Source organism: Clinocottus analis, unplaced genomic scaffold (assembly GCF_023055335.1).
Source record: "Clinocottus analis isolate CAN_PGR_092001 unplaced genomic scaffold, fCliAna1.0.p SCAF_21, whole genome shotgun sequence".
Lineage (NCBI taxonomy): Eukaryota > Metazoa > Chordata > Actinopteri > Perciformes > Cottidae > Clinocottus > Clinocottus analis.
Genome location: NW_027175943.1, coordinates 6,540,514 through 6,552,962, shown reverse-complemented (window position 1 = coordinate 6,552,962; position 12,449 = coordinate 6,540,514). Strand labels below are relative to the sequence as shown.

At 43.7% G+C, this 12,449-nt stretch overlaps 1 protein-coding gene across 3 annotated transcripts in view; it reads right to left on the bottom strand.

Annotated features, from left to right (window-relative positions):
• LOC137792484 (RNA-binding protein with multiple splicing-like) overlaps positions 1-12,449 on the bottom strand; it is a 41,657-nt gene that overhangs the window by 22,425 nt on the left and 6,783 nt on the right. For all 3 annotated transcript variants that reach the window (XR_011078105.1, XR_011078106.1, XM_068588199.1), the window contains exons 2-5: positions 6,349-6,426; positions 5,669-5,707; positions 3,453-3,515; positions 598-748 (exon numbers count right to left, since the gene is read on the bottom strand). Coding sequence is in view for 1 of the 3 variants with exons in the window: in XM_068588199.1 (XP_068444300.1) it covers positions 598-748; positions 3,453-3,515; positions 5,669-5,707; positions 6,349-6,426 (331 nt within the window). In the remaining 2 variants the exon portion in view is untranslated. The remainder of the gene's footprint in view (positions 1-597; positions 749-3,452; positions 3,516-5,668; positions 5,708-6,348; positions 6,427-12,449) is intronic.

Below are 12,449 nucleotides of genomic sequence, written 5' to 3'. Positions count from 1 at the left end.
AAGAGCGGTCTGGTCACGGAGGAGGAATGCACAACCACGGCTGGCCTATGTTCAACTATCGGTGGCTGATTCCTGCAGAATCCTTCAACCCTTGGAAAAATATTGAACTAAATTGAGAGTTTAAAAAAGACTGCAGAGACGCATTAGCATATTCAATACACGCATGATACTCAAGGGCTTTGATTCCAAATAACTAGAGCCATGGCTAATAGTGAACACGAACTGTTTATGAGGCATTAATCTAGCGGGGGGGATTTGTTGTTTAGTGGGAAGAGCGCTCATCAAGTTAACCCTCTATGGCACAGAGTCGGATTTCAATCCAATGTTGGCTACAGGTTACCAAAATAAATGCTATTAAGCTGTTTCCACATAACGTCAATGTCTCAATGAGGGATAACACGCTGCAACACAAGATAAAATCAGCTTTTTTTTTTACTGTGAAGCAGCCCAGTCAATCTTAATTTTTTCGTGTGTAGTCACAGCTGAAGCCCAACTACTGATGACAAATAATGGATACCAGCTGTCCAGTCGCCACGAACACAAAGGAAGCTGCGACACAGACCGAAAAGTAAGACAACAAATGTTGGCAGTACTCACATGGGTCTCTGCTGATGAACTGTGGCCCGGGGCTCTGCTGGGAGGGAAGCGGGTTGGGGGTGCCCACCAGCTTGTTCTTGGCCATCTTGGTGTTGGCCTTGGCGAACTCCAGCCGAAGGGTCTGAGGGATCTCCGGATCAAACCGGACCCCCTGAGATGCAACGGAAAGAGGAGTTAGCGAAGACGTAGTTTCTTAGCGAGCTTTTATCCAGCTCTTGAAATGGAATAGATGGAGGAGTTGATCAAAAAAGTGTAAATTTCAAAAGGGCTTACTCAGCATTGGATTTTTTTAGATTTTGTTTAAAAATAACATATTGTTTTTTGTCAGTTCCATTTTTATACATTATTTGAAAGGTGAATATCAGATTTTGTTTGTTTGTGAGATGAAATCAAATTCTTGGCAGATGCGAGTCATCGTTCAACGTGTGTAATCATTGTACAATTGCAATATGTTTTATAATGTGTACATTGTTTTTAATGTATAGTTTGACACTAACTGATATATTTGATGCTTTTTGTAAGTTTCAATGATTTCATATGCTGCAAGGAGTAACAACACATTCATCAAGTTGTTCTCAGATATCCCTCATTTTCCTGGAGGAATTTTTAAAACTCAGCACATAATGACGACACTTAATGAGCAATTCGTAACACTGTGCCTTAAACAACACAATTCACTATGTTGTTCACTGTCTGTTGTTCATTGTGTACTGAATTGGCGATGTTACAACTAAAGAGCAAGAAACAAACTGCGAGACATGACAGTTTTGTGCCTGAAGCAGACTGAGTTAGACCACGAGGAGACCGTTCTAATGCAAGTCTGCCACTTCGATCTCATTCGTGTTGTGTGTTGTTGAGACGTCCATTGGGATCCGGCTGATATCTGGAATTGACACGTTGTTTCTTTTCATCTTTTAGCATTTTATTACTGAAAGAACCGCCTGAATCTCAGTGTCAAGGAGACATTTTCAGTTGCTTAGTCTATGAAGCCTGCTGTTAAGAAAGACTCACTGTGGATTATAGTTATCCTGGTTGGACGCGCGTGATGACGGGTAACACCCGCAATTGAAAATCAGAACCTGATGACACAAAGCTGGCTGGCGTACGATGTCATTTAAACCGCAGTCAGGCAAGCCGGGCCCTTGTTTTCCTCTCCCTAATGAACTCTGTAACTGTAACTTAATATCATGACATCAAATCCGCCATTCGTCGTGACACATTGCCAGCAACACCGCTTAAAGCGAGCCAAAACATTCAGCCAAATTCTTGCGATGCCCCTGCTAAAAGCCTTCAGATATACCAGTGCTCAGGACAAGCCAAGTAAAGATTGCGTTCTCTCTTACAGTTTGATCTCCACATGTGCACTCGTCTAAACAATTTCTTCCCAGGGGAAAATATGAAAAGTGACCAACAATAGTCTTCTTCATCCGAAAACAAAGCAGCTATTTGTTGGCCCGCTGTGAAAGCAACAAGGCCCGGAAGAATTTCACCAGCAACTTTAAGCACCCTCTAATTAACCTTGTTTGATTGTCTGTAAAAGAAAACACGGACGATCCGATCAATGGAGGAGTAAAGTAGCAAAGAGTAAAGTTCTCTGCAGCGAAAGAGCGAGAGATGTTTTTTCTCCGCTTGTCCCTGCAGGCTCGGGCAACGCTGAGCTGAAACAAGCGAGGGATGACTCTTCTCATGAAGGGGAGGGAATTAACTAGGATTGCCTTGGCTCAGTGCGCCCGCAGCTTCTGCCAGTCGAGGCTACAGAGGTATAATAAGGTACATGAATATAATGAGGCCTGAGCACATCGCGAATCTCCTCCTTAAAATGGGTCTTATGGCTTCTTAGCACTTCTGCGTGCTTGGTTTCGGTGACGATTGTAGTTGTTGCAAAGATGTTGTTGGGAGAATGAACTGTTTTTAAAAAGAGATCTGCTCTGCTTTGACGGGGAACAAATCCCCTTCCTTTCCCTCCGTCTTTCTCATAATTCAATATGCAGATAGATGTTTGCAAAAACCTGGCTTATCTCCATATGACCCCTGGGACGCAGCTTTTCCCCGAAAAACAAGAGCGCTGTTCAATTCTCAGCCCCACTGAGCGATTCTATGGAAACAGTCTGACTATTGTTGGCTCATAATAAGATGATAATTTTTATACTTTCTTCAACTCTCTGCTCTGCCTTTGAAGCGCACCAAAAAACTCAATGAAAGTTGACAGACTGCACTCGCGTTGTCACAGTCCCACTTTAGGAAGATGATCAAGCTGATCTTTTTTTGTGTCAAAGGGATGAACACAAACTTAAGAAGCATTACAGAAAAAGATGTGGTGTACTTCTAGACGCCTTAAAAAAAACAAGTGGGAAAAAAGCAGGGTGAGAGCTGGTGTTCATTACTGTCTATCTGTGCTTTGTTTCAGGAGAGCTGAATAAAACCCTGTGAGGATGGGCTCTCTTTCATATTCTGCCTCATCAAGGCTCTCGACTGAGCTACATTCTGAAATAAGTGAGATTAAAATTAAACCCTAGATCAATATCTGCTATTTATATGTAGAGGAAGAGCTAATGGTCCTCCTGACCTTGCAGCATCCATGGCGAAGCTTTAAGAAAGAAGGCTTTATTTACTCAACCAGAAACGCTCAGACATACGTATGTAGAGCAGCCACGATATCGCTGTCTTCACGGCCTTTTCTGTATTCTTGCATGTGATAGAAAAGGTAGGGATGTCTGGATTTCCCTCATATCAGATGCATGCATTTGCACAGGCAGGCAGAGAGGCAGAGAGATGCAATTTCAAGTCATCACAAGATATACCAGCGCCGAGCTAGCTGGTGCTTGAGAAGAGTACGAGGAGGGCATGACACTTACGTTCAAGGCATTCTTAGCAGCCTCCGCCTCTGATCGACTGTCAAAGCTGACAAACCCCACCGGCTGGGGAGACAAGAAGACAGAACAAAAGAAAGAAACATGGTTTAAGGCAGGAAAACTGAGTCGGCATTTCTGTCTGAGTGACATGGACATGCTTTTTCTTTTTTTTCCTATTATTTCATTTTCATATCCTACCCCCCCCCCCCTCCCCTCTTACTCCCCCTCTCCCTCTTGCCCTGTTTATAAAACCGAGGCGACAGAGAAAGAGAGGTAAAGTGGGGAACGGGAGGGGAGGGTGGGGGGGAGAAACGGAGGCTGGCCACTAACATTGTACAAGGAGAGTTCATCATTCAGCTCCCACATGCCCAAATACGGGCAATGTGAGAGCGAGAAAGTGCGTGAGTGAGTGTGAGAGAGGCAGAGAGGGGAGCTGAAAAAGGAGAAGAGATAGAAAATAAGATTAATGGGAGAGGTGGGGAATGGGGGGGGCTTGGGAAAGAGAGTTTAAAGGTTGAAGGTGAGAATAAAAACGAAAGAGAGCGACCGGTAGAAATAGTTTTTAAGACCTCCTCGAACAGGCCTGTCAGTTGAAAAACAAGCAATACATCTATTTCACCAGTGCGTGTTTTGTTTTCTGGTGACATCACTTTCGAGCCCGTGCCCGCAACAGGAAAGGTGAGTGAGCAGGGAGGGAAAGGCACCAAAAAAAAAAAGAAGACAACAAAAAAACCCCACAGTGATGGAGGTTCGGGTGTTAGATTTCAAAACGCTGTTGCAGATATGAACAAAGAGATGCACATTTTTGCGGTGCATCCGCGTGTGGATGGGGATGCTGCGAGGAGGTGGGGGTGAGGAGAAAATAAAAATCTCTTAACATGTCGCTCCCAAGGGGTCGCACGGCTGCGTGTGATCTGGAAAAGCAGTCCCGGGTTGTGGGAATTTTGAACAAGTAGAGAAAGAGGAGGAGGGAAAAAAAAGAGAAGAAGAAAGATGGAAAAAAAGAACGACGGCCTAAGTGAAGACGTCAGGAGGAGGAAGCGTAAGAGGAATATAAATAGAAAGGGTCTGAGATCTGGCTCTTGCTATATATGGAGATGGCTGTGTGTTCTCGGACTGGAAGGGAGAGGAGCAACGATTGATTTATGCCGCCGTTGTCATTGCCATTCGTCGGGAGGACTCACTCAAAACAAGGACAAGCCGGAGGAATGTTGTACACCACTTTGTGATATCTGAACTTAAGCAAGTTGGCGTCGGTCGTGGAGAAGATGGCCATCATGGAAGGATGAGGCCCGGTGGGGAGGTGCAAGGGAAGTGCACACAGAGCGTCTCACTTATTCATTCAACAGGAAAAAAAACAAAACCAGCACAGAGCACTTTTTTTCGACATTACGAAATTTGGGAAGTAAAGTTTAGTTGAGTCGCTAAATAAGATTTAGTCAACATGCAGTATTTTTCAACACCTAGTATATTTAAATAAGATTTCAATAGTTGCGTATTGCCTTTTGAAATAATTTTACAGCATGAAGCCACAATGAAGCAAAACAAATTCCAAACCATACAATGGGGTCTTACTTGTTCTGAGGAAATTTCCCTGTTGGGGTAAAACATGTCTTTCCTTTGTTTTCAGTTTAGTGGTATTTTAGTCAGCACATTCGCCCTAAACCGCCTCTAATGAGCATGGCATGTCAGGAAACGTAATGTAGTCATAAGTACACTGACATGAAGCTAAATTGCTTAACTCTCGATGTGGACACTTGTCAGCAGAGCTCATTTTCAGTCCTGCGCCCCTAGAGGCAAAACTCAACCGTCAGGACGGCTCTTGTCAAAACATTCGCTTTGACACCTCAAAATTCTTTTCCTGTCTCTCTTCCCATCCCTGCACATCCCACCGGAGTTCACTGTCTGTAAGTACAAGCATACTATCCGATTGCCAAAGGCAAGTTGGTACAACACTTTTTCCTTTCCCTTCCCCCCCGATAAACTTTTTTCCCCCCAATTCCAAGTACTACCTGACAAAGGGTGGCAATCTGTCATAGTCCACAAGACGAAAACACAGAGAAGAAGAAAAACAGGACAAAGGAAAGACAAAGGATTGAAGGTGTTGATGACCAAGAAATTGAGTATTGCGAACAGTAACAGCATGTTGAGGGAAGGACTGGCGGTTTCATTCATTACGTAGTTTCTTTGCATGGAAACACAACCCCTCAGTAGCTCACCTGTTTGGAAGTGAGTTTTATCAAGGAGCCTTCATAGCCCTGAAACAAACAAAGAACATGTCAAAAAGGGGGGGCAGGACAACAGTATGGTGATGTAAATGTTTTGCAGCGCAGTGTAGACACCGCTGACGAGATACATTGTTGTACGAGTCAAAGAGCCCTTATGAAGACCATATGGCCCAAATCTTGCTTTTTACGTGATAAATCAAGATTTACTGCACACGATACAAACCATTTACTCAGAGTGCATACCATGGGCAGTATCTAAGAGAGATTAGACGTGCAGCAATTGTGCCATCATTCACTTTAACTGCATCATGTCGACGGTACAAAAAGCTTGCAGCGTCTCCATGCATTCACTAGAACTAAACTCTGGGACTCTTTGTGCGTCTGACAACGTGGAGTTTCTGAGGTGCAGCAAATAGCTTTGTTTTTGTATCGCAGGCAGCGAGCTATTTTTCCATGAGACTCTCACAGACACACACACACACACACGTAAGCTTCCCGCGGATCAAGATGTGATTGAACTTCGGCTTTAGGAACACAGACACTTGAACCTCACGGGAGAGTTTTCCATTGCCGTTTATTTCATCACCATTAATGGAGGTCCCATTGACTGCTGGAAAGAAAAAGCTGCTAAGAATAGCTGCAGCCCATTAATTTAAAACATACAAACATACCTTAAATGGTCTGAACAGGAGATAGAGCTCCCGCGGCTTTATATCCAGGGGTAGCCCGCTGACAAATAGCGTTCGGACCTGAGGAAGACAAGAAAGAGATCATGTATTTTTCATTAACCTCCTCTAGTTATAAATAGCTACCTTGAATACAGTACCTGACAGTAACGGATGAGGTAATGAGGTAAAGGACACTGAACATGAGTTAAATAGTTCTCCCACTAAAAAATAGACTTTTAAAATGCTGAAAGGGATGTCTTTCAGCTCGGCAAACACATTCACACACACCTTTTCTACAGTAAGTTTATTGTATCCTCCTGTGTGAACTGCGGCCTGCTGCGTTTCACGGCGATCCTCCCTCGCAGCTCTGGCCTCTGTTTTACATTTGAACTTTTCAACTTGAAACTTGAGCTGGCATTGCCGGGGAATTACAATGTATATGCTCGCAGAGAGCGGCTAAAAGGAAAATGTAATTGGTGCGGCCTTTTAGTCAAAATAAGTTGTTATAATAATTACGTGTGTTGACAGAGAAGAAAATGGATGCACTGTGACTGCTCTACCGGGACTGCAGCTGAAGTTTACGTTTGACAAAAGCAGCAAAAAAACTACCGAAAACCAACGTTTTGAACTCCGTATGGTGCCGACAACCTCATAGTCAACCCTGAGAGATGACAAACGAATAACAAAGCATAACTCATCTGTGAACTCATCTGTCGTAAGAAAAGAGATAAACTTGAAATATTGCCGTGGAAACTATGGGGAGAATGTACAAGACAACAGCTAAATTACCGTGCACTAAAATGTGAGCGACATATATCTGAAGGCCCGCGACTCAAGTGTTCAGCAGAACTGTCCCATTGAGATCGGAGAGGAGTCGAGATGCAGAATATTTCTTTTGTAAAAGAATGTATTTTAAGGAAAACACAGTAACAATAAATGTCCACTCAATATGAAGCTGCAGACAGTTAGCTTAGCTTAGCAAAAGACTGGACAAGGGGAAAGAGCTTGAAAACGATCCCCAATTATTAAATCTTTGTTTAATCTGTAAACAGAAATGTAACAACAACATGTTAAATAACATCCATTGAGCTGCCATGTCTAAAAAGGCTTCAGTGAACAGAAGTAGTTCAGCAAACACAGACGTAGAGCCACAACAAGACACAGGTGTTGAGACGTCACGGCTAACAAATAAACACCAGTATTCTACTTGTTACTTGTCGACAAAGAGTTGTTAACGCACACATTTCTAACAATACGCTACAACATTTGTCTTCTAATAACACAAAAGATCCCTCAAGCTTTAAATAACAATGACAATTTTATTCCAGTTAAGTGGTACTAAGAGAACCGGGGCAGAGATTACACAATTTTAGACAGTTTTATTAAATTAACGGGCACTAATCACACCTCACACCTGGAATTATCACCTAATTGAAGTTGGCTTGGTACAAGAAAATAATTGCTTTGGTCCGCAGGAGACATCAAAATGAAACAATAGACTGTGAGCGTCAAACAGACATCCAGCAGCTCCACCCTACACCCACCCACATCAATAACGTGATGGTGGATGTCAATGTGTAATTTAATTATTTATTCAATATTCTGATTCTATTTAAGGGTGAATTTAGGATAAACCCGTAGGTATGCAATTACACTGAGTGGATTCATAGCTCCCGCATTCATTAGATAGTAGATTCACAACTCCGGGGACAAAGGAACTGCTGAACTAACACTACACCTCATTCCCACATGTAACCTGATACGCACCACTGATGCCAGCAGCAGAGCAACACACAAACAAAGGAGCTTAGCAACTGGGGGAGCAATAGCTGGCAAGGGCCAAACTGGCCATCCTGCCAAAATATCTCACCTCGGCGACTTTCTCACCTTCGCTCTTATCTTATCTTATCTGAGTCAAGCTGAACCCTGCAGGGCTGTCACTGGGCTCCGTCTCTGGCAGGTCTGTTTGAATAAACTCCTTCAGAGGGTCTCCTTATATGGAGTCGCACAGGAACAAAGAGTCCGAACAGGACGGTATCAATCAGACACGAGCGAGGGCAGTTGCTGACAGCGCTAAGGGCCGATGGTTCGAATAGTGTGGCAGTAAAAAGTGCAGTGGAAAAAGGAGACGTGACGAAGCGAGAAAAACCCAAGAGATGTTTTCGGCGTTGACAATTCACAGAGACTGGCATCAAAAACTGTAGCTTTCAAATGTCTATTAAGGACTTGAAGCTGCACATGACCACAAAATGAGTGAAAACCTTCGCAACACTGTTAAGTAAGTATACTTGTAATATTTCAACAGAAAGGTTGGCCTACATCTTAGGAAAATCTCGTTATCTAACTCGTTCGCCAAGTTATCTGAGATCCCATCTTTGATTTTAACTCCCACCTTTGGTCGTGAGGCCTACAGAAACTTGAGCGCTGGATATGCTGCACGGGTTCAGGCAAACACACAACAATGAGACATTCTCGTCCGTGTCGAACCTCTTCCTGACGTCAGCTGTTGTGACATACGATCGGCTCGCCGTGTGTCCGGTGTGTGGCTGAATGATTCACAGACGTACGTGTCAACAGCGCTCTCCCACACGCCACATCTGCTGCTGATTACGGTACCGGCCTTTATTTACGTTGCTTTGACATGAGCTCCAAGAGGCGTTGTAAACGCCTCGCCACCAGGTGAAGTGAAACATCGCAAATTTCATGATGTAGTAAACTGAAGGTCAAGCCAGGGGTTGAGCAGAATCTGCAGATTCGTTAAAAAACAACAACAAAGACACAAGTCCTTCCACCGTTTTATTGGGTTTTAGAAGCATTGTTTTATTGGCTCCTCGTGAGCCACATAGCTACATTTCCATAGTGCTGAGTGGCCTGGTATGGGCCTTTGAATCATTGACCATTTATGGCGTGCTCGCACACCAACACGAAGGCAGGCTTCGTTCAAAGACAGCAGCCCATACCTCGCACAAGCCAGCTGAGTACTTCCCAGCCGGTGTACCAGTGCAGTTCCCTGGCAACGCCTTCGCACAGTACAGCAGAGTTTGGAGCCCCAGGGCGAAAACATCACATCCTATTAAGGCCACTTCTGCAGCAAGTCCCATGGGATCAATGCACCTCTAATCAGTGAGTCTTGACTCCACAAGCACCGCATGAGGTCATCACCTTATTGATACTCTATCATCGCTCCTTGAAGGTTTGCTGCTGCCACCCTAGGGCTGCAGGAGCAGGGGCTCTGTGAGGCTTTATCTTGAAGGGTAACTCTGGTTTTATCAAAACTTTATTGTTGCTTCTGCATGTTTCCGATAACATTGTACTCACAAAAGTCATTTCTGAGATCTGGGAAGTGTTACCGGTTATTTGTTTTATCATCAATTATTCATCTTAATTATTTTCTCAATTAATCCTGACATTTTCTGTCAGAAAATGATGAAGAACTACATCATTATTTCTCAGAGCCCAAAATGACATTATTGCAGTCCTGGTTGTATCCATCCAACAGTCCAAAACCCTAAAATATGGAGTTTACTACTGTATATAACTGAGACAAGCCACAGATAGTCACAATGGAGAAACCGGAACCAGAGAATTGTTTGTGTTGTTACTGTCGAATATTCATTTCCAATCAACTAATCGAATGATCAACCAATCAATGCCCTACCGGGGACACGAGGACATTACTAGTCTTGCTTGGCAAGACACCCAATTATTTAGACTCATCATAAAGGTTGTAAAAAAAACGGTGCGTCCAGGTTTTCCAAACCACTTCATTTGTAAGTCAAATGAAAATGCAATAATCTCTCAACGACAAAAACGGTAGGTACAATTTGTAGCAGGAAGTCGGTGACAAAAACAATTTGCATAATAATTCCACAGGTCCTCATTGTATTCACCTCCAAATACATCTGGCTAAGCTGGAAGGTTTGAGAGGAAACCTGTCAGATCGTGCTTGTTTGAAATGTCACTAAAAGAAACCAAAACTAAAAGAAACATAAACTAGAAGAAACCAAAACTAAAAGAAACCAAAACTAAAAGAAACGGTGGCTAAAGCTTAAAAAATTTGATCCAAGTTTTAAAAAAAAATCTTTTGAATAAACCAGATTAAGTAATAGAATTAGAAAGGAGGATACATTTAGTTATATGATTTGGCTGAACTAACCGCCTTTCCCCTATGAAATGTCATGCAGCTTTAATTAAAGAAGGCAAAATGGACTCAATAACTGACTGCAACACCACTCAAAACGTGCATTAAAGTATCTCAGATATCTTTCCAGCACAGGATGCAATTTGTCAGCCCATAAAAAAGCTGCCTGATAAGTCTAATGAAATGGCCTCGCAACGTATTCATGTGTCGTTTCCATTCCGCGTGCGTTGTGGACTTATAAAATGTGTTACACCTCTTGCCTCATTACACTGTGTGACTTTCTCAGATATTTTCTCCGGCTTTAATTGAGTGCTTTTTTGACCGTTCATTCTGGCTGAAATGAGGGACACGACCTTGGTGCGATGTGAGATGATTACTATGTGTTTCTTTCTCCCTCCCTTTTTGTGTGCGTGTGTGTGTGTATGTGTGTGTGTGTGTGTGTGTGTATGTGTGTGTGTGTGTGTGTATGTGTGTGTTTGACAGCCAAGTTAATAGATACAGGTCCTTCGAGCCAGATGCGGCAGGACACGGCTCTAACCTTGAAGCCGCGAAAGAGACGATACAGTAGCCCATTGTAGATGTGAGTGTGTGCGTGCTGCCACGCTGCGATTACCTGCATATGAAATCAAAGCTCAGATCAAATATATCATCTCAAACTCCCACTAGTTGATTTCAAATCCCCGCACAAGTCTCCCTCGCTGTGACCAAGCTAAAATCAAAGTCTCCCCATAAGCCGGTGTGAGCGCGGGGCCAGTTGAGCTCTCGCATCAGTTGAGTGGCTCCTTATTAAAAAGCGTCTAACTGACAGACTCCCACACTCTTTTGCTAACCAAGCTGTCACTGCTCCGTGTTGACGCCGTACTCCGTCATTTCTCTCCCTCCCTCCCTCCGCCCTCCCCACTTCATCTTCTGTGTCGGAGAATGTGAAGAGTGACAGACTGCAGGCCTGAGAGGTGTCAGACGACCATAAATGGATGACTCCGTTTGTCCGTTAATCGCCGGGGTTCAACGGGTCAAGTTTCGCACTCGGGGTCAGAGTAGCACAGGTTAGGCTCGGGTTATTGTGCAGGTCAGGGGTCAACTGTGAGGTTGAGCACACTCCGAAACGTCACGAGTCGACTCTGAGAGGAGACTTTCTTTGTTTCTCTCTCTCTTTTACTCCCACAAGTGCTTTTGACCAACAATTACAGCCCAGCGAGGGCCTGTAAATGTTCCAACAGGTTAACCTTTAAAGGATATTTAAAACAAATGACCTAGGAAAAGCAAGTAAGCGCCCACTTTACTGCAATTTTCCTTCTCTTACTCTTTTCTTCCCCTCTCCATTACAGTTCCCTTTGTTTTAAATCTAACCTGGAAAAGAACACTCCTGTGTCTTAATGACACATGTGCTCTTTCTTTCGCGTCAACCATTTTTGACTTCAGCGTACGAGCCCTGGAGGTGTAATTCGAACGACGTGCGGAAGAGGGAAGCGACTCATTCGTAGATTGTCAGCTGCACATTAGTTTGACTCCTCGGCTGACAGCTTAGACTTCATCCACATCTTTCATACTAGTTTGCTCTCTTCCTCATCTCCCTTATCTGATGCGTGTCCGTAAATGGACTTTGCATTCCAAAGCACTCATTAACGCAAAATAATCGGCCAAGTCAGAGTCTGCCTCCCCTGGACTCCCTTTGTTGCCGCCTGCCCGAGTGGACACCTTCAACTGTTTGGTTTTGAGGTCGGGTGGACGGAGGGTTAAGTGTCCCGCGCAAACGGAGACAAAAACAACAGCAGATACTCAGCCATCCTCTGTGTCTTCGTGAGGAAACGTAAGCCGACCACCAATGTGTTCTCTTTATGCGATAGTGCAGCTGATCCTTTGTTTATCAGGGACAGCACTTAAAGATCCTCCAAAACATGTATCATGTTTTCATTCTGTTTATGTTTGATTTTCATGGGTTTGTGTGAATGAACGGTCGACA